The sequence below is a fragment of the Sus scrofa genome, chromosome 1 (genome assembly GCF_054392235.1).
Source record: "Sus scrofa isolate SSC_HxYL_T2T_F1_AM1 chromosome 1, Sscrofa_HxYL_maternal_Yorkshire_Landrace_v2.0, whole genome shotgun sequence".
Classification (NCBI taxonomy): Eukaryota; Metazoa; Chordata; class Mammalia; order Artiodactyla; family Suidae; genus Sus; species Sus scrofa.
The window spans coordinates 177,086,063-177,108,661 of record NC_139383.1 but is presented as its reverse complement, the minus strand read 5'-3'; the positions used below and the strand labels follow the sequence as shown (position 1 = coordinate 177,108,661).

Here is a 22,599-nt window from a genome sequence, read left to right as displayed (position 1 = left end):
ATACACTGGCTGTCATAAAACTCTGAGTCTTAATCCTGATGGAGGTGAGCCACGTGTTCTCCGAAGGCGTGGAATGGCTGTCCAAGGCTGGGAGCAAAAACAATGTTAATTACAGCAAATTTCGGCTTGGTGTATCTGCTTCTAATTTTTAGGCCTGTTTTCCATGAGCTTGACATCTGCTTAACCAGCACATTGGCTAACTCTTGATTTCTTAAAAAAAAAAAAAAAAAAAAAATGAAAAGGGCAGACCTGCTCTCGCCAGCACTTGCTCTGTCTTTCCACCACCCCCCTCTGGATTCTACACATGATCTTAGCCAAAAGGCCGAGAAGCGATTCTGCCTCTTGGATTCCTACATGAGTGTCTCTATTTCAGCCCCCATCCACCTGCCCAGCAAGCGTTTGGTCTCCTTCACAAACCTCACCAATGTAGAAGGCTGCCCAGCACATGTCTGATTGTTCCTGATTTAGAGAACTCTTCCTCCTGTAGGGGTGCAAGTGTTTTGGTGAGTTGAAGGGATGTTGTGATAAGTTGCACCCTAGCAAGCATTTATTTATCTAGTACAAAATAGGACACTAAGGGAACAGAACTGGCTTTTGATGAGACGAGAACACTGAAGTAGAGAAGAGAGGTAGGCAGGCCAGGATAGAGGGGCCCAGGGGTTATCAGCACCCAGCGCATATCAGGAGGATACAGCAGTGCCTGGCTGAAGAGTGATGGGTGAATTGACAGAGGGCTGTGGGTCAAAGGAAGGCTGCCCTGTGTCCCTTCTGCTTACCTCCTTCTTAGATGACTACTGAGTTAATTTGGTAAGCGTATCCATGGTCATTCATTCACTTGTTCGTTCACGAGTTTGTTCTGTTCACTTTGTTGAGAGCCTGCTGTGTTCCAGACATTGTGCAGGGCACAGGGGTGAGGAGGGACGGAACCCCCTCGGCTCAGTTAGTTTTGCTTTGACACCAAAAGTAAGGTGAGCATAGGGTTACCAAAGCTTCAACCCAAGTGCAAGCTTTACAAAGAGGGCTACTGCTGGTCCAGGCAGAGAGGTGTCACCACTGGGCATGAGTAGAGGGTCATACCCAACCCTACCAAGGAGGGATCTGCCTGCTGGCCTTGATGAGGATGCTCAAAAGTGGAGGGTGTGTGGAGTTCCCGTCATGGCTCAGTGGTTAACAAATCCAACTAGGAACCATGAGGTTGTGTGTTCGATCCCTGACTTTGCTCAGTGGGTTAAGGATCCGGTGTTGCCGTGAGCTGTGGTGTAGGTCGCAGACGTGGCCTGGATCCCACATTGCTGTGGCTCTGGTGTAGGCCAGTGGCTACAGCTCCAATTAGACCCCTAGCCTGGGAAGGGGAGATATGCCACTGATGCGGCCCAAGAAAAAGAAAAAAAAAAAAAAAAGTGGAGGGTGTGTAACCTGGGAAATAGGATGAGACCTTGCCAGCAGCACCTGGGCCCCAGGCAAGTCAGTCTCGGACCTTCAGTTCTCTCACCTGTGCAATGGGAGTAAAAATCCCTAATCATTTGCTTGAATTAAATGAAATACTTTTCTAAGACACCAGGCCCATCCTGGCACTTGTAGGTGCTCCGAGAATGGCAGCTGAATCCTGCTGGGAGATTGGGGAAGAAAGGGAACAAGAGTCCTTCCAGGGGACTTGGGAAGGCTGGATCCCCGCTCTAAATGTGCCCCACCAGCTAGAAGACCTGGGTCCTGGCAGGTAACCTTCCTGAGGCTCCGTTTCCCATTGGTGACAGGGCCCCAAGCCCACCCTTTGTGCCAGCTGACTTTATATTTGTCCAGTGCCTCCTGTTTGTAACTCTGGGCACCAAGGGGCTGTAGGTATAGTACATGGCACAGTTCTGTTCCCAGCTGGGGAGGGTTGGGTGAGGAGGCGGGACAGGTGGGTGAAGACTTTCTTCAGACTCAGCTCAAGGGGAACCTAGAATTCTCCAGAGACAGAGGGCCCCCCTATCCCGTCGTTGCACAAACGAGGAAGCTTTCTGGTTCTGATGCATTCTTTTTCACACATTTAACATTCAGGGAACATCAAAGTACTTGTTGATCCTGGGCTCTTCCTCCTGGGAAGGTGGACATGTGGCCACGGCCACCCATGGCACCACCACTGGTGTGTTCCGAGCCGCTCCCTGCCAGGAGCAGCAGTGGGTGTGGGCCAGGGATGTGCTGGCTCCCGGATGAGATCACTTTGCTGAGATTCCCTAGGAAACAAGTGCTGTGCTCATTCCGTGGGGAGGGACGACGCCCTTCCGCAGAAGCCTCGTGCCACTTCCCTCTCCGTCCAGGCAGGGGATAGAGCTGGTCCTTCGGACAGAAGGGATATTCTTCCCCTAAATCCTCCCCTCTCTGGACTCCAGTGCTGCCTGTCTCTACCCATCCCCACCTGTCTCTCTGGCTAATCCCTTGGTGTGCACATGCACATGCGTGTGCACACGCGTGCGCCTGCACACACACACACACACACTCCCAGTGAACTGTGTTCTGACCTGCACGAGGCCGGGGGAGCCAAGGATACGACACTCCATCCAGAGATAAGGTTCTCTCCTGCTTCTTTTTTTTTTTTTTTTTTTTTTCTCTCCTACTTAACAGAGGGAAGGAAAAGGAAGGACGGTGGTTGGCTGGTGATATTTGTGCTTCTAGGAAGATGAAGCAGAATGAACTCCATGGTGTTTCCTGCTGAGAAAAGGGCAGTATGATAATGACCAATTAGCAGAGAGATATGAAGCCACATCCAGAAGGTAGTCATTTTGTAAAGAAATAAGATGCTGATGAGTTGATTAGAGAAGGCGGGAAATGGGATTCTTTGGGGAAGTTTGCTCTAAAGCACCAGGGGGGTGGCAGAGCCTGGTGGTAAGAACTGGCTTGGTGTCACCAGACCTGGCCCCCCTCCCTCATGGCCCTAGTTCTAGCAGCAGGGCACTTCCAGCTCAGGGCTGAGCCCCTGGGGGGCTCACTTTTGTAAGTGGCTTGCAGTTGAGAGGCACTTGTGTTGGACACAAGTGCTAGAGAGGAAGGAGGAAGTGGCCCCAGTCCCAGCAGCCAACCTGAGAGAGACCTGCAGGGGCAATAGCCATCTGCTCACCTCCTTGGGGTGCCCCAGTGCTCACCTTCCTACTCCTCCCTTTGGAAGGGAGATGGTTTTGGAAATGAATCCAGAGAGAAGGGTCACACAGACTCAGAATATCCTGACAGTAAAGGGTTTTAGGTCACATGGTCCAACTTCCTCAAGTTCTGTAGGGAGACTGAGGCCTGGGAAAGAGAAGTGTCGTGTTCAACGTTCAGCGTCAGTGGCAGAACCCAGGGGAGGACCCAGGTCTCCTGGTGCCCAGCATGGTTCTACTAATCACAGCAGCCCTAGCTCTCAGGAGACAGGCATTGCATTCCCATGTCCCCTTTTCTGAGTCCTAGAACCAGCTGTCCCAAAGTCAGGAGTCCATCCTCTGGCCTTTGACCTAGTCACTTCTTGCCACCTAAGGGATCATGGCTTCCACACCTAGAAGATCCCAGGGAGAGAGAAGCCTTGGCCACCCCAAGGCCACATAACCATAGATTCAAGGAGTCAGTTCACACCCTCTGATGTCCTTAATTTTTTAAATAGCAGGGGTCTGAAGGGAATGTGGTGCTCCTACCCACTTGCTGTAAATTTCCTCACTAACATTTGCAATAGTACAGTCCAGCTTCAGGGCAAGGCCAGGCTTTCTTGGAAAGGTGACCACATTGCCTGGACCCCCACCAAGGCCTCCGTCCCTCTGATATCTGGGTGTGCCCAGAAGCCACAGCCAGGGAAGCAGGGCCCTGGGGCCAGGACTCCATGATTCAGGCAGGGGGAGAGGCAGCTGGAGCCTGGATAATTCAAAGCAATAGACGATGATTTTCTTCATTCCTCCCCTTTGGCTTGGGAATGCAAAATATGATCATTCTTGCCTGGAGAGCTCCCTTCCTAAGTGTGTTTGGCTTCAGCCGACATTAAGATGAGCTTGCATTCCTCCACACTGCCTGGCCTCCAATTCTAAATTGTTTGCGGAGACTCAAGACAGATGCTCGCGTGCCGACAACTGGAAGCTGGCTGCGTGTTTGCTCAAGAGAATCTCTCCAACATGTGCCGGGGCTGGGCCTTAGGTAGCAGAGAGCTGAACCCTCCCACTTGACAGATGGGGTCTCTGAGGCCCAGAGCCAGGGAAGCAGGGCCCTGGGGCCAGGACTCCATGATTCAGGCAGGGAGAGAGGCAGCTGGAGCATAGTGACTCTCCATGGACACCCAGCCACGTTAGTGGTCCAACCTTCTCTTGGCTTCACTTTGGGCTCTAGTGATGTGCAAACATGTCTGTTGGCACCCCCACCATGGCTACAGACTCTGAAGACAAGTGTGACTTGGTGTCCCCACTACCCAGCATGGAACCTGGAGCATCATAGCCCCAAGTAGACAGACGTCTGTAGAATTGAAGGACTGCAGGAGAGGGAGTGGTGGTGAGCAAAGGTGGACACGAAGAAAAGCTGGTGGCCTTGGACAAATGCCACCCCTTTCCTAGCCTGAGTTCTGTCACGGATAATGGCTCTTAAACCCAATCAAGTGGTTCTCAAACTATGTTCCAGGACACCCTAGGGTTCTAAGGAAGGGTCTTAGAACAGTTACTGCAGGTGGGAGCTACTCCTAGTCCCCTAGCCCTAATCTAACCTCAGCTTTCTGTGTCTGCTTTCCACTGTATAAATTCTGGTCCCAAAAGGTGGGATTCACTGTAGAAAACAACAAGTTTTGAGAACTAGCTATTTATCTCTAAGATCCCTGCTTGCTCTTAAAAAAAAAAAAAAAAATCCTAATAAGTTACCCTTCCCTGATAATGTATTTCTTGCACACTAAAAAATTGTCTGGAGAGGGGAGGGCTTCATGTCCCCTGGTCATGGGGAGGAGAGAAAATGAGGTACAGGAGGGCCCTTTGAGCCCAGAATCAATGCTAGGGGTCTGTCTGTATGTCTGCTGTACCTTTGCTATTCTGTGTCCTAAGGAGGCAGAACAGCCCAGCTCCAAGTCTTTGTGTGTGGCTCAGGCAGGAGAGGTCATGACCTGCTTGCTAGGCCCCACTGCTCCCTGACTAGTGAGGTCCAGGCCTCCCTGAGAGCTCTTGAGAAGGGAATGATGGGATTACTACCCCAGAAACCACGAGTCCCCACTGTGTAATTGTTCCTCCTCCTCCTGACTGTCCATCACTTAAGAGCTAGACTGAGTCAGTTACCAGTTGCTGCAATAATGCTGTCTAACAAATAACTGCCCCCCCAAATCTGAGTGACACTCAATAATTATTTAGTTTTCTGGACATCAGCTGACCTCCGCTGTCCTAAACTGAGTGGCCTGCTGGCCTCACGGGCTTTGCGCATGCATCTGGAGGATGGCTGACCCCAACCGGGTATGGCTAGGGCAGCTCAGCTCTGGTCTCTCATCCTTTTCCTGGGATCAGTGGGCCAACCGAGCAAATACTTCTCACACTGATGGCCAAGGTGCAAGTGGGCAAATAGCAACAGATGAGGCATCCTAAGCCCTGAGATGAAAACTGACACACTACATTTCTGCCTCATATGGCCCAGCCAGGCACTGAGGGGGTGCTTCACAGTCTTTGTTTATTGTCGTCAGGCAGAGTTGAATCCTCTATGTTAGTTCAACACATTTTATTGAGCATTTCTGTGTCCCAACCCTGCTGCCGGAATGAAGAGATAAGTGAAACCCAGTCCTTGTCCTCACATCGCTAAGTGCTGGGATGGGGAGAAGATGTATGGAATTCATTCTGCTCAGTGTAGAGGTTTAACCCCGACCCTTAACAAGCATTCACTAGCGCCCTCCGCCAGTGGAGGAAGAGGCAGAAAGGAACTCACGATCCACTGTAATTCCCCTGTCGCCCCAGCAGCTCCTACAGGGGAAGGACTGTTCTCAAGGGCCGGGCCCAGATCCCCATCCTCCAGAGGGCTTCCTGTGGGGAGGGCATGGTTCCAAGGCCTCCTGTGAGGGCTGCAGACCCCAAGGGCATGATCCCTGGAGTCGGAGCTACCTCCTCTCCAATGGAGACCTTCTTCCCTCAACTGGCAGAAGCTTCTCTGATGAGGGGGCTGCGTTCTCCCTCACCCCGTTCCTTCTCTCGTATCTCACTAGTGCCTCTTACAGGAGACTTTCCAGCAATGCCACCAAACCTGGCATTACCTTCTTAGATGCCTGTCTTTGCAATAGTGGCCTCAGAGAGGAAGGGGAAGATGGCTAGGCCCGGCCGCAGAGGAAGAACCACCAAGCTTTCATTATTTGCCACAGAAGAAGGGGTAGCAATGCAGAGGGTGCAGAACAGTCAGGCATCTGCAGCTCCTTCTGTCTCAGGTTGGAATGTGTAGCTTTGTTTTCCATAGTAGAGGGAGGTCCACGTTACCATTTGGCTTGGGCCAGTGCCTGGGTCTTTTTTCCACACCCACCCCCCTCCATGATTTGCCTTTAGACCTGAAGATTCTTGGGGCTCAAATAGAACTGGGAAGAGGGAGATAACAGGAGAGAGTTTTGATAATGTTTCACTCTCCCTCGCCCCCATCTCAGCTCCCAGCATCCAAGGAAAACAAAAAGGGCTTGCTTACACAGGTGTGCCTGCAACCTGGAGCAGGGCCCAGGGAACAAACTGAGGCCCAGCAGGTGGAAGGCAGCTGAGAGGTGGTTCCCCTCAGGTTCCCCGGGGTCGCTTCCTGTTGCTGTCAAATCTGGTGCTTCTTCCAGATTTTCACGGCCCTCGAGACTCTGGCTGTGTCCTTCTGTCACACCTGGTGCCCTGCATTCCATCTGCTATGATCAGGGTTTCCCCTGTCGGTTCTCCAGCCAACAGTTTCTGGGTGTGTGGAACTCAGAATGGGTGAGTTTTTAAGAGGTGTATGGGAGGAGGACCAGCCTGGGTAAGACCACCACAGTGAGGAGCTCAAGCGACCAAAGGGGAGAGGAAGGGGCATGCAGCCTGGGGCAGGACGGATGAGGCCTGAGTGCATTCCTGCACTTCGTAGCTGCGTGACCTGGGCCAGTTACCTGCCTTCTCTGTACCTCAGTTCCCTCACCTGTAAAGTAAGAATCACAACTTCCTGTGGAGGCCACAGCGGGCACAGGCGAGGGCACTGATGGGCCAAGCCCTGGGGGAGCGAGCGACCAAGCCGAGCCTCCCGCAGCCACCAAGGGCCAGAAAACGACCTGATGGGTTTGGCCAAGGACTTCGCCGACCAGCCACTGCCTAAGAAGATGGCTCCTTTTAGCCAAGGACGCCGTGAGAGCTACGGACACTCATTCTTCAGCCTGCAAAAGCCCTGGTTTTGCAAGTGAATTTCATAACGAAATCTGGATAAAACGTCTCCAATCAAGTTGTTGCCAGCTATCAAGTGATAAAGGCTCCTGCTGAAAAAAAAAAACAAAAACAAAAATGAAAAAACAAAACTCTCTTTATGTAACCCTTTCTTCTTCTTTCTCTCCATACATTTTGTTAGTCGCTGCCTTTAGTCTTCTCAACCATTCTTCGTGGTTGATATTATTCTTCTTCTTCCCATTTTACAGATGAGTAAACTGAGGACAAGAAAGAAGTCGCTGGCCCAGGGTCACGCATTAGGGGATGAATGCTAGAGCCAGGCTTCTAACAAGCCCCTCCCCCACCCTGGACTCAAAGGCCTGCTTTCTCCATGCCTGTCCTCACCCTCAGGGAACCTGGCAGAAAGCGGGAGGAGCAGGGTGATTCCTGACACCTCGGCCCAGGCAGGTGTTCTCTTCTCCTTGGCTGTTTTCTTTTCCACCTTCACATTAGGAACTCCTGCTGACACCTATGGACCGCCTCACCAATCCTGCACATCACCTTGCAAGGCTGGATCATACCTCCAGACACTTCCTGACACTCAGACTCACAGCTGTCCTTCTCTCCCAACCCCGGCACTCTGGTGGCCACATTGCACTTTCTCTCTGCAAGGTTTCCACGGGCCCCTAAGCACTGTTGGAGGCCAGCCCCCAGCTCCGTGCTGGGTCCAGCAATGATTACACAGACCTCATCTTGCCCTTGTGGAGCTGCTGTCCTGGTAGGGAGATAAGACTATTCAAATGATCACACCTACTAGGTATAATTACTAACTGGGCTAAGAAAAGGAGGAGTTGGGGGTTCCCGTTGTGGTGCAGTGGAAATGAATCCGACTAGTATCCATGAGGATGCAGGTTCAATCCCTGGCCCTGTTCAGTGGGTCATGAATCTGGCATTGCCATGAGCTGTGGTGTAGGTCGCAAACATGTCTCGGATACTGAGTTGATCTTGCTGTGGTATAGGCCCACAGCTGTAGCGCCAATTCGACCCCTAGCCTGGGAACTTCCATATGCCGTGGGTGTGGCCCTAAAAAGAAAAAAGGAAAAAAAAAGAAAAGGAATAAGTCACAGGTCACCTGTTGGTGAGTACAAGGGGTGTTGAGATCATTAGGTAAGATCTGATGTAATCGGGTTTGGGGAAGCTTCCTTGGGGATGGGAGGAAGATAGATATGTGTGCTGAGATCTGAAGGTCATGAGAAGTTCATCAGAGAGGATCAGACAGAAGAAATAGCAGGTGCAAAGGCCCCAAAACAGAAGGAAGTAACGTCCATCTAAAGAGTGGAAAGGCAGGGGAGTTCCGACTATGGCTCAGCCGTAACAAATCAGATTAGTATCCATGACGATGGGGGTTCAATCCCTGGCCTCACTCAGTGGGTTAAGGATCTGGCGTTGCCATGAGCTGTGGTGTAGTTTGCCGATGCGGCTTGGATCTAGCATGGCTGTGGCTGTGGCATAGGCCGGTGGCTACAGTTCCAATTCAACCCCTAGCCTGGGAACTTCCACATGCCGCAGATGAAGCCCTAAAAAGCAAAAAAAAAAAAAAAAAAAAAAAAAAAAAAAAGAGAGAGAGAGAGAATGGAAAGGCAGCCCTGGGGCCTGGACCTTTGGGAACCAGAAGAAAACTAGGTGAGACAGACTAGGGAGGCTCAGAGGGCCTTGGGGCCACATGGAGACTTTGAACTCTTCCCAAGATCCTTGAGAAGCTAGTGGCAGCAGTGGGGATGGGGCTGGGGGAGCGTGACATGGCCCAGCATGGATGCTCAGCTGAGCTTCCTTAAGCTCTAGTGAGCTCTCCCTGAGAAGCTAATGAGTGGGCGCTCCATACTGTGTGTCAGCCAGCCCGTGCCAGCATTTGGGACTGTGACTGCCCCACCTGGTGATAGGACAATGGCCCCCACCTGAGCCTGGAGTGGTGAGTTTGAGGTCTAGTGATGCTCAAACTCCATGCTGTGGTTTTGGTGCCTTCTTGGGACTGGCTGATGCTTGTTTAAAGACAGATAAGATTCTGAGAAAGGGAGCAGCCACTGATGTAACTTTGGCCACAGTCCCCAGGAAAGCAGCCCACGAACTTTGGGATTTTTCCCCCTCTGTCATCAGTATCAAGGGCAGAAAAATGGCAAGCTGCCCAACCAGGCTCCCAGTGTTTCTGCAGTTGGCCTATTGATTCCCATCAAAAACAACTTTGTTTTGTTTTGTTGGTATTTGGGGTTCATCAGTCTCTGAGAGAGTACATTCCCCAAGCATGAAAGCCACCTGCCATCAGGGGAGTGGGCCAGAGATCTTGTCAGGAGCCAAGGTCCAAGTATTGGACCTGACATCACTTTGAGGAAATCGGTTCTCTGGTTGGTTCAATTTGGTCAGAAGCAAATGCTGACTCTGGGAAGAAACCAGCACTTTGTAACTTAATGCGCCAGCCCAGAGAGCTTTTGTCCTCTTCCCTGTGGCCAGATTTCATCAGTCCCATCCCAGGGAGCTGAGGGAGACAGACTTAGTCCTAGACAAAGCCCCCCACCAGGGTGAGGGAAGAGGCCCAGGGCTGCCTGCCTCCTCTTCCATTTGCTGCTCTTAACCCAACCCCAAGACAGGGGAGATGAGACCTGCGGTAGGAGGGAAGACTCCCTTCTCCGAAAAGAATTTTCAGAGTTCCCATCGTGGCTCAGAAGAAATGAATCTGACTATCTTCCATGAGGACACAGGTTTGATCCCTGGGTTAAGGATCTGGCATTTCTGAGAGCTGTGGTGTAGGTTGCAGATGTGGCTCGAATCCTGCCTTGCTATGGCTATGGTGTAGACCGGCAGCTGTAACTGATTCAACCCCTAGCCTGGGAACCTCCATATGCTGCCAGTGTGGCCCTAAAAAGTAAAAAAAAAAAAAAAAAGAAAAGAAAGAAAGAAGGAACAAAGAAAGAAAGAAAAAGAATTTTCCCTGCTCTCCCACAAGTGACACATCACCCCAGTACCCCAAACTATTTGATCATGGACTTGCTCTAACCTCACCCCAGCTGGTTTGGGGGCAAGTTACTTAACTTCCCAGAGGTATGATACTATCTATTTCACAAGGCTGGTGTGAGGTTTAACTAAGTAATATGAAATTACTGGTTAGATACCTAGAATAGTGTCCAGAACGTATCAGTGTTCAATAAATATTCTTTCTCCTGTTTCTCATTGAAGCGATCTTGATCTCTAACCAATCAATCAACCCATATCTGTTGACTACTGACTACAAGTTAGGTCTTTATTCAAGGCAGTAAGGATACAACAGCGAGGAGATAGCAGTGGCTCTTGGCACTTAGAGGACATAAGAATGTTATGGAATATCAGCTGTGTGACAATAAAGAGATAAACATGTAACATGTTAGTGATAAGTGCTATGAGGACAAATGAATAAGGGTGTCCTGGTGATGGACAATATGGCTTTGAAACAGAGATCCTAGTGGCTTAAGGGAGTGAGGCCTGTGGGTAACCCAGGGAGGAGCATTCCAGGCAGAGGGAACAACCAGGGCAAAGATGCTGAGCGTCTGACACGTACTAAGAACTGCAAGGGGGACAGTGTGGCTGGAGCAGATGGATGGAGGGGGATTACAGGAAATGAGGGGCAGAGGAAACTGGGTGGGATCCCTCAGGGCCTTGCAGGTAAGGAGTTTGGCTTTGACTGTTAGTGAGAGGGAATCTGATGCAGCCTGTGGAGCTGAGGAGTTGGAAAGATCCTGGCCATATTTTATACAAGAAACATAGATAGGGAAGGCTCCGAAGACACGATTTATGGCCTTGGCCTCACTGGCCCTCACCTCCCTGCCAGCCTGGGAGTGGCAGGTGGGTCCGGATTTCCCAACTGTCCAGCATGCCTTCTCCTTATTCATGGTCACCTTCCTCTGCTGGGCTCAGATACATGAAGGGAAGGACCAGGGACTGCCAGGGGACATCTCCAGGGGGTGCCAGAGAGCCAGATAAAGTGTCACCTCCCATGCCCGTGTGTGCATGTATGTGTATGTGTCCATGTGTGGGCATGTGCGGATGTGCATGTCCATTCCTGGGACAGAGTTGGAGAGTTCCTTGTCTGTAGCTCCACTTTTTCTTTGACTCCTCTCTGTGCACCTCCTAGCTCTGCAAAGGTGACACTGGTGTCTTGCTCTCCTCTGTGACATGCCCTTGTTGGCCAAGGACCTGTGCTGCTTCATCCCCCTGTGCTCACCTGACCAGGCCCCACTTCCCCAAAGCTGCCTGCTGCTAACCACGCTGACAAGTCCATTCATGGGCTGGGCTTTGTAAATAAGGCAATAATGGTTAACATACACTTCTTCCCCCATCCCACATAGGGCCAAGATGCTAATTTCATGTGGCAAATTAGCAGTTATGAAGATAGATTTAGCAGCTCCATGGCCCCTTGCTGCCCCTGTCCTCTCCTGTATCCTCTACTGTTCATCAATCACACTAGTCTTGCCCCAAGCCTAGACTTGACCTCAGAATCTTTCTTAACTTGGTGCTTCGGGCATCGCTAATAATTAATTGATATGGATAAGTGAGATAGCACAGATCTGAATGATGTTGCCATGTTACGTCTGGGGACTCTAATTCTGTAACTCTAATGATGGAACTTTGGTCACTGTATCCATTTGCTGAGCTAATAAGGAAGGGTAGAAGAAACCACTTGATCCTGTATAATAGGCCTTATTCAAGTATGTACCCCAGGGCATCGCCCTTAAATGCTTAGATCCGGGGTGTGGGGGGGCAGTGCCTAGGGGAGGGACAGTGGGATGCTCAAGGGTACAGGCCTCAGATTCAGGGTCCCTGTCGGGCAGACTCTGGGACCTTGGGCAGCTCAGTTCACCTCTGTGATTCTCAGCTTTCCCACATCCCCGGGTTGTCGTGGAGATCCAATGATCACAGAAATGACTGTTCTGTAAAATTTATAGCATACCCTATACATGAAAGGGACAACTGTGATAGTCTGTCTTTTCTGTTCTGCTGGATTGGTTTTCAGTTATCTGAGAGTTTGGGCTCATGGTAGGATTCCACCCTTTAAATCCCATGGGTTCCAAGTTTGGCATTTAGTACTGACACTTAACGAGGCCAGATGTGCCCTGAAAATGCCTTGGGGATTAAGGAGTCACAGAGCTGGCTTCTGAGGTCCTGGCTCTGATGCTGCTGCTGACCCACCATGTACCCCTGGCTAAGCCTCTTAACCTCTCTCGTTCTGAACCCCTCCTCTGCCAAATGTGGATGGTGCTTGCCATTCTCCCAAGGTCCTGGGAGCATAAATGATGGCAAATGTGAGGAGACCCAGAAACCCAAGGTGTGAGTTGCTATTTCTTACGATTTGGCACAAGAATGCCAAAGGGGCAAAGCATTTGGCCCAACACCAAGGCCCTCCACCGGGTGGAGTCAGTTATTTGACATGTGACTTAACCAAACAGCAAAGACCTTAAGGCCATGGCGAAAGGGCTGCGAGGAGATTTTCTCTGTGCTTTGCCTCAGCCACCCCAACTGAGCAGTGGCCCCAGCTGAAACCAGGCAGAGCTTTGAGAGGGGTTTAGAAGGAGGGGTCAGCCAGCAGTGCTGGAGCCACTAGGACCCTGGGTTTGCAGGGGATGGACAGGAGAGGTGGGAAGTCAGCTCCTTGACTCTTTTGCAGGCAGAGGTGAGAGAAAGAAAGAAAGAGGGGGCAGGGGGAGAAAAGGAGGAGAGAGGAGGGAAAGAGGGGGAAAATCGAAAGAGGAAACCAGCAGAAGCTAGAAGCAGAGTTGGAGGAAGGAGGCATGGCGGAGGATGGGAACTGTCTCTTCCTCGTGAGACCAGGAAGTCTCTCGGGAATGGACTAGGGCTTCCCATTCAGACCTGCCTAGTCTCTCCCAAGAGCAGGTTTTATGCCTATGCATCCCCTATCAGACTGGCTCCCCCAGGGCAGGGGCTGGGCCTTTCCCAGCCGCCTATTGGCTCCCCAAACAGGGACTCTGACAGACAAGCTTGGGGGCTCCCCAAGGAGAGGGGAATATACTCCATGCAGAGCCAAGACCCTCCAACGTAGGTGACTTGCCGGGGGACCCATCATGTTCCCGGGGCTGGGACCTCCGCCTGCCTGACTCCTCTCTTCTCCCCACCCAGGATTCACAGACACCTTCAACATGGACACCAAGAAGCCCCGAGTCATCCCCGGGTCCAGGGCCGCCTTCTTTGGCTACACGGTGCAGCAGCATGACATCAGTGGCAAGAAGTGGTAAGCGAGGACTGCCCCCTGCCCAGCCCTGCACCTCCCTGCCCCAGCCCCTCCACCAGCTGCCTGCACTGGCCCTCACATGCAGACACCCCGCTTCCCAGAGCCTTGACTTCTTATCCTGGCCGGTGAGAGGTTGCATGGAATCTCCCCTTGATTACGAAAACAGGAGCATCCCATTTCACAGGCCTCGATCTTCTCATCCGAGACATGGGAGCAAACCCCCCCCCTCTGGGTTAGGGGAACAACACAGAGCAGGTGCCGAGAACCAGTACTTACCCCTTTCCATCCCCTCTCGGGGCCTCGGGGTCTCATCAGTGGGGGCAGTGGCTCTGGTCCTGGCTGCTTGGAGAGCTGCTGAGGTGTGTCTCTGAGGGGGTGGATGTGAGTGTGCTCAGATCCAAAACATGGACAACAGTGGGGTGAAGGGAAGTGAGAGCAAGACTGAGTCAGGGGAGAGGGCCAGAAAGAGCCCAAGGACCCCTCTGGGGCTGGGGTAGTCAACAGGAGGGAAGGATCTGCCGCCGATTTTTTTAAACAATTTTGTTGGCTTATATTTTACTTATTACATAGCTTCTCATTTCCAGTGTACAAATCAGTGATTTTTTTAAAAGTAAAATTTACCATGTTGTGCAGCCATCACGACAAATCAGTTTTAGAACATTTTCTTCCTCCCGGCTAGCTTTCTCAGGCACATGTACTGTTAGTTATTAACACATTGCACTGTTCATAACTAATCTCTTCCTGCCGATTGGTTTTTGGCTGACAAAAGGCAAGGCCTTCCTTCCTTCCTGAGATGGAAAGGGCTGGGTCTTTACTGACCCCCTTAGAAGCCCTTGGCGCCTCATGGGACCACGCGAACACTGGCAGTAAGTGTCCTGCCTGCCCTCCTCCCAGTCTGGCCTCTGCTTAGCCTCCCAACCTCTTCTCCTTAGGCTTCCCCCACCTCCTTTCCTGCGCTCAAACCTCTACCAAATTACATTATTTCCATTTTTCCGGTTCTGCAGACCTTCTGTGCACACACGTTCCCTCCTCCCGTGATGTCCTTTCCCACCTTCCCCACTCACCCCAGCCCACCATTCAGATAATTCTCTCTTATATTTCCTTGTAAAGGAATGTCTTACTTATTGACTTTCTACTGAGGTGTAACTTAGAGATAATGAAGTGTACACATCTTAAGTGTCCAGCTCAGTGAACTTTTACATACATATATGTCCATGCGATCACCTCCCAGAACATGATATAGAGCATTTCTGGCCCCCCAGAAAGCTCCTTTGTGCCTCCCACCCAGTAAGTGCCCCTCCAGGTGACCACTCGTCTGACTTCTGTCACCATAGATTCATTTTGCCTGTTTTTGAACTTCGTATAGATAGTGTCACACAGTAAGTACTCATTTGTACCCAGCCTGTTTTACTAAACATTATGTCTTTGAGGGTTAACATATTGTTGAATGTTTCATACTCCGTGCTTCTTCACTGATGTATGGTATTCCACTGTAGCAGTGCATCACTATTTATTTACTCATTCTACTATTGATGGATTCTTTGGATTGTTTCGATTGGGAGCTATTTCAAATAGAGATCCTGTTAACATTCTTATATATTTGTAACCCAAGGAGGAGGATGTTTCCAAAAATGTTATAGAGGTCAACATTCTTATATATGTCTTCTAATTATACACACACACACACACACACACATATACATATATATATTGCTTTTTAGGGCTACACCCACAGCATTTGGAGGTTCCCAGGGTAGAAGTCTAATCAGAGCTACAGCTGCCGGCCTAGTCACAGCCACAGCAACTCCAGATCTGAGCTGCATCTGCGACCTACGCCACAGCTCCCGGCAATGCCAGCTCCTTAATCCACTGAGCGAGGCCAGGGACAAACCCACAACCTCATAGTTCCTAGTCGGATTCATTTCCTCTGTGCCACGATGGGAACCCCAGGGAAGGTATATGTTTAGCTTTTGTAGAACCTGCAAAGTATTTTTTCTAAGTGGTTTACCGATTTAAACTCTTCCTAGTAACATGAGTTCTAGATACTCCCATTCTCACTGTTATCAGTCTTATTAATTTTAGCCATTCTGGTGGTATGTAATGGTATCTCATTGTTTAATTTGCATTTCTTTAATGACTAATAATGTTGAACAAATTTTTGTGAATTTATTGGCATTTCAGTATCCTATTTTGTAAAGTGTCTGATTTTTCTCACTTTTAAAATTGTGTTGTGTGTCTTTTTCTTGTTGACTTAGAGAACTTTTTAAAAATATATTTTAGGAGTTCCCATCGTCGCTCAGTGGTTAACGAATCCGACTAAGAACCATGAGGTTGCGGGTTCAATCCCTGGCCTCGCTCAGTGGGTTAAAGATCCGGCATTGCCGTGAGCTGTGGTGTAGGTTGCAGACACGGCTCGGATCCCGCATTGCTGTGGCTCTGGCGTAGGCCAGTGGCTACAGCTCCAATTGGACCCCTAGCTTGGGAAACTCCATATGCCTCAGGAACGGCCCTAGAAATGGCAAAAAAGTAAAAAAATATATATATATTTTATATACAAATCCTTTGTCAGAGAAAAGCTTTGCAAAGAACTTTCCCCAGTCTATAGCTTGTCTTAATGGTATCTTTTTATGAACAGGAGTCCTTAGCTTTAATAAAGTCTAATTTATCAATCTTTTTATGCTTAGTGTTTCTTATATGTCCCATTTAAGAAACTTTTGCTTCTCCCAAGATCATGAAGAATATTCTTCTGTTTTCTTCCAGATATTTGGTATTTTTGCTTTCTCATTTGAGAGATTTATCTCAAAGTTAATTTTTGTATGAGATGCAAGGTCAAAGGTAGTTTTTTAAAAATGTGTATATCTAATTGATCTGGCATCATTTGTTAAAAGACTATGTCTCAGAGTTCACGTTGTGGCTCAGTGGGTTAAGAACCTAACTAGTATCCATGAGGATGTGGGTTTGATCCCTGGCTCAGGAGGTTAAAGGACTGGCATTGCCATGAGCTGTAGTATAGGTTGCAGATGTGGCTCAGATCTGGCTGTGGTGTGGGCCAGCAGTTGCAGCTCCAATTTGACTCCTAGCCTGGGAACCCCCATATACTGCAGGTGTGGCCCATAAAAGAAAAAAAAAAGAGTATATCTCCACTGAATTGTAGTATCATCTTTGTTGAAAGTCAGGTGACTTTATCTGTGTGGGTCTGTTTCTAGCCTCTATTCTGTTCCATAGATCAGAAAGATGTCTTGCTTACTGTAGCTTCAAGTGTGAGTTCTCCATATTTGCTCTTCTCTGACAAAATTGTTTTGGCTATTCTAGGTCCTTTGTATTTCTTTACGAATTTTAGAATAGACTTGTCAGTTCCCCCTAACCAAATCTGCTGAGATTTTGGTTGGGATTGCATTGAATTTATAGATCATTTGGGGAGATATGAAACAACACTGAGTCTTCCAGTCCATGAACATGTAAATACTTCATGTACTTAGTTATTTAAAAATTTTCTCTAAATAGTGCTTTGAAATTTTCATTGTAAAATTCATGCATATCTTTTCTCACATTAATTCCTATGTATTCAATATTTCATGCTAATTAAAATGGAATGTTCTTATTTCATTTTCCAATCTTTTGCTAGTATAGAAAATACAATTGACTTCTGTATGTTTACATTATATCCACAACAATAATAAATTCATTTATTATTTCTAATAGTTTTCTTGTAGATTCTTTTGAATTTTTTATGTGTACAAACAAATCATCTGAAATAATTGCAGTTTTATTTCTTCCTTCCAATCTTCATAGCTTTTATTTCTATTTCTTGCCTAATTGCAATAACCAGGACCTGAGTTTCCATTTGATTCTTTTTTTAATCGATTCTAATTCTATTAAAATAAATCTTTCTCCCATTTTTCAGTTTTTACTCTACTTTTTAAAAATACTAATCATAGTTATTTTGAAGTTCTGTTGGATAACTCTAATATCTGGATCATCTCTGGGTCTGCTTTTAGTGACTATTTTACTTTAAGGTTTTCAGTCACTTTTTCTTGATTCTTTGCCTGTTTTATATTTGTTTATTCTATGCTAAACATTGTGAATAATACACAGTACAATCTATAGATTGTGTTACCTTCCTTTAAATAATTCTACATTTTTGTTCTGATAGGCAGTTAAAATACTGGCAAAACCACCTAGATCTTACCACAGCTTGGCTTGAGCCATGGTTAGGGCAGTTATCATCTGTTTTTGCCTTTACTCCTAAGGTGTAATCTTTAGTCCTAGGGCATGGATTTTCTGGGGTCTCAGCTGAAAGCCCACAACATTTATTAAAAATTCTCTATTCTGGGAGTTCCCATCGTGGCACAGTGGTTAACGAATCTGACTAGGAACCATGAGGTTGTGGGTTCAATCCCTGGCCTTGCTAAGTGGGTTAAGGATCTGGCGTTGCTGTGAGCTGTGGTGTAGGTTGCAGATGCAGCTCAGATCCCACATTGCTGGGGCTCTGGTGTAGGCCGGTGGCTACAGCTCCAATCAGACCCCTATCCTGGGAACCTCCATATGCCGTGGGAGCAGCCTTAGAAAAGGCAAAGACAAAATAACTAACTAACTAACTAAATAACTAAATAAATAAATAAATAAATTCCCTAGTCTGACTGGCCATGAACCCCAACATCTTGCAAGGGAAGCCTCTAAAATCTGTCCCCACTGCTCTTCTCATAGATTGTCCAGAGTCTTACAATATGCATGCATAGCTTGGGGTCAGCCCTGAAGGAAAATGTTAGCAGTTTTGGGGGTTCTTTCTCTACGACTCTCTTTTTAATTCCTGTTCCCACCAAATCCTAGTCATTTTTTGCAGCCCCAGCTCCAATCACTCTTTCCTCCACCCTGCAAAATTTCTGCTCTCTGTTTGGACTCAGTTTCCCTGCATTGCAGTAGGAAAGTGCCCTCATAGAGAAAGCTGGGTGAATGTGGGTTTAGTGCCTATGTTTCCCTTTTCTCATGTATTGAGCTCTCTAGTGCTGTCTAGTGCTTGAAAATAGTTGTTTAGTATATTTTATCTAGCATTCATAGTTGTTTATGGCTGGAATTGTAAGTCTTTTTTCATATCTTTTTTTTTTGGTCTTTTTGCCTTTTTCTAGGGCTGCACCTGTGGCATATGGAGGTTCCCAGGCTAGGGGTCTAATGGGAGCTGTAGCCACTGGCCTATGCCACAGCCACAGCAACACGGATCCTTAACACACTGAGCAAGGCCAGGGATCGAACTCACAACCTTGTGGTTTCTAGTCAGATTCGTTAACCACTGAGCCACGACGGGAACTCCTTTTTTCATATTCTTTAATCAACTTAAATATCACTTCCTCTGAGAAACCTTCTCTGACTATCCCTTCCCATCACTAGATTAGTTGTACCCATCAATTTCTGTATTTTCCTTTTCATAGTATTTATCAAAGATGGATAGTAATTGCCTGTTTCATTGTCTCTCTTCCTGAAATCAGAGGTATGCTCCCAGGCAATTAGTAGATGCTCAAAAAAACATACTTTGAAAGACTGAATTAATGGTTTGAGCGTCTCTAAACCAGCCCAAACATAAGATGCAAAACATTTATATTCTTTACAAGATATGAAAAGCTAAAGATGAAATGGAAATGACTTTTTCAAAACTGAATTTGTTTTGACCAATATTTGTTTATTAAGCTTCTGTTAATGAATTTTACTAGACTCCGAAAAATATTGGTATGAGTAAGGCATGGTTTCACTCTCAAATAATTCACAGGCCAGTTGAGGAGTCAACACTAATATCCTTGAAATAATTGAAAAAACAATGCAAGATGAAATACAACCTGGTGCTAATTATATTCATCTTTGTAAGATCACTTTCTCCATAAGGCTCTCTGGATCCTTCTCCTAGTCTAAATGGCCTTACCCTCCCCAAGCCCTCTCTCTGATGGCACATATCACTTCCTACCTTGCGTTGCAGTCACTTAGGCCCTTGGCTCCCCTCCCTATTGGACACTAGCCTTACCTCCCTCTGCCACCTGGAGCAGCCAGCTTGGTGTCTCCCTCACTGCAGAAACTCAGCCGGAGTTTGAAAGGAGAAATCTCTGTGGCTGGGGTCTCTGGCAGAACTTCATAGAAGAAGGACATTTGAATGGGGTTTTGATAAGCTTTGATGAGCAGAATGGTACAATAGAATTGACTCGTGGTCACTCTTGCTGATCTGAGTGCTGCACCGCAGCTGCTGGACCTGAGCATGTTTTCTCCCACAGCTGGGCTGAGAGAAAAAGAGAGGCCTTGGAGGCCCAGAGAGCTGCACCTCCTGCAGAGTAGACAGGAGCATATAGGACCTTTCAGGAATCCATGTCCCTATGTGGACCATGCTACATATCCTACTTGGTTGCTTCTCACCTCTAGTTTCTCCCTTAGCCCCCATTTCCTGTCCTGTAGGTAGCATTCCAAGAGTTTTATACAGATGTAGACTCTGTGGATAGTGATCATGGAAAAAGAGAGTCAAGGTCAGGGTCATGTGGGGGACACTGGCTGGCAGTCATGCACAGAAATGACACCAGTGGTACATGTTGATTGAAGTCCATGCCCAGAGGCCCCTCAAAGGAAGGACACGAGCAAGGGTTTGAAGTCCAAGATTGCCACCTGGAAGAAGACCTTGGGAGAAGTTCTCTCAGCCTCCCTACACCTCTATTTGCTCATGCACCAAATGGATATGAAATTATCTCAGGGTGGTAGGAAAGATCAAAGAGTACCAAAACCTTGAAAGTGTTCTGCCATCAGTAAAGCAGAAAATGGAGGATTGAGTTGCTTGCAGCCAGCAAGCAGCCAACCCTGAAATCAGGTCCCTAGTGACTTGATCAAGAGGCTCCCTCTGACCCAGCCTCTTCTATCCCCTGGGTTTGGACCCAGCTTCTAGCCCTTAAGTCTTGGTCTGGTGCAGGAGATGCATCTTGGTGTGCATCTCCTGGGCCTTCGGGGGCCAGGAGATCTGTGTTTTAAAGCACTCCCCAGGAGACTCTAGCAGGGAGACTGGGGCCTCCTAAGGTCCACAATCTCCACTGAGGGTAGGAAGATGCCACTGAGAAAGAACATCAGCCCCCGGCCCCTGCCCCCAAATCCAGGTCCCAACACTGCCGCAGAGAAGGACCCATCAGCTCTCTCCAACCACAGGCACCAATAAGTTCTGGCCCCATTTCAGGCCATGAGCCTCCTTGAATGTCAAGGGCACCAGATCCTGATGTAAGTGGTTGGAAGATGAGGGGACAGATCTAGTGGGCCTGCTGCTTTATTCTCTTGACCCTTCACCTCCTACCTACCGCATTTCCAACTCAGAACCCAAACTCGGCAAAACTGACTTACACCAGTACTGGAGACATCTTGAACAGTTTTCCACATGCCTTGGTTTTAGCAACAATAACAACACTCACAGACACACAAAAAGGAAAAGAGAAAACAAATTCCTCTTGGGCTGAGTATTCTCTGCCCCTGCTTTTTAAGCCCTTGTGTATTTTCAGAGAAATTTAATCCACATGACTCTAATGCATGTACATTGAAATCATTAAGTCAGTTGGTTTTTAAGACCATTTGATGTCCCAGAAACTCCGGTGTAGGGTTTGCAGAGGGCCTCTCTAAGCCTTTGGTCCTCTGGAGCAGGACGCCTCGTGGTGCTGAGAAAAAACAGAGCTGGGCCCCACAAATTTCCAATTTGTCACTGACACTTTCACCCCGAAGAGAGAAGGCTTAGCTGTCAGCAAAGCAGAGCAGTTCACCTCCTCCCCTCAGGGGGTTGGAAAGCAGGAGCCTGATAGTCCCAGTGGCTTCCTAAACAGGACCCCTTTGTAGGTCAGTGGGCTTTAAGAACAAGAAAGCATAGTGAATTCCCTGGGCTACAGGTTCAGGGACGTGAGCAGCTTGTAAGAGAAGTAGGCTTGTCCCATTTTACAGATGAGAGCTGTCCAGGCTCTCTTGGACAGAGTCCAAGTGACATAATCAGTAAGTGTCTGAGCTGTGTCTGGAACCCAGATCTCATTAGGCCCAAGGGGCCAAAGAGCAGAAGCAGCCCCAGCCCAGAGGCTGGCCAGGCACCTACAGTCTCTAGGGGTAGTGCCTCTCCCCACCAACCACACTGCTAGCCCCATGAGAGCCAAGGCTGTGATGTCCCAGGACCCGGCACAGCAGATTCACATAGAAATGCTGAGCCCAGCTGGGAAGAGATGGCATATGCTCCCAGACCCCCAATCCCAGATGATAAAAACCAAGAAAGGGCACACAGACAGGATGGCAGGAGTTCGTGCAAGGGATTGAATTTGTAATTCAGCAGAGAGGTTGTCGAGGAGGGGGCTTCCAGAGTTATACATGTAGAATAGACATGGATGAGAAGAGTATAACAGAGATGGAGAGAACTGCATGGGTAAGAGGACAGGGATAGAAGAGCAGAGGTCAAGTTTAAAGAAAGGACACTGTCACGTGTGGCTGGAGGAGAAGGTGTGGAAAGCAGTAGACCAGAAGCTGAGAGGGCAAGGAGAGTACCATAGAGGTTCTCTTTTTATTGTTTTAGGGCTGCACCTGCAGCATATGGAAGTTCCCAGACTAGGGTTTGAATGGGAGCTGTAGCTAACAGCCTATGTCACAGCCTCACCAACACAGGATCCAAGCCGTGTCTTCTACCTACACCACAGCTCATGGCAACGCTGATCCTTAACCCACTGAGTGAGGCCGGGGACCGAACCCACATCCTCATGGATACTAGTCAGATTCACAACCCGTTGAGCCACAAGGGGAACTCCACCATAGGTGTTCTTAAATACCAGAGTATGAGGATTATATCTGAGAGGCCATGGGGAGCCATTGGAGGTTTTAGAGCAGGAGAGTGGCTGTACCATGTGGAGGATGGAACTGAGGGAGTAGACCCTGGAGGTGAGGAGTGTGGTGGGAAAGCTATAGAAGTCTATGTGGGTGGAGAGCTTCAGGGGTGGGGCTTGGAAGAAGGGGCCTGCTCTATGAGTGTCAATAGTTCATTCATTCCTTCTTGAG

The 22,599-nt window shown here is 48.4% G+C and overlaps 1 protein-coding gene and 1 pseudogene across 2 annotated transcripts in view; one reads left to right on the top strand and one right to left on the bottom strand.

The window, feature by feature from the left end:
* ITGA11 (integrin subunit alpha 11) overlaps positions 1-22,599 on the top strand; it is a 124,614-nt gene that overhangs the window by 18,107 nt on the left and 83,908 nt on the right. For both annotated transcript variants that reach the window (XM_021100519.2, XM_021100522.2), the window contains exon 2: positions 13,461-13,572. In XM_021100519.2, coding sequence (XP_020956178.2) covers positions 13,461-13,572 — 112 coding nt within the window. The remainder of the gene's footprint in view (positions 1-13,460; positions 13,573-22,599) is intronic.
* Positions 192-334, bottom strand: LOC146406877 (U2 spliceosomal RNA; annotated as a pseudogene).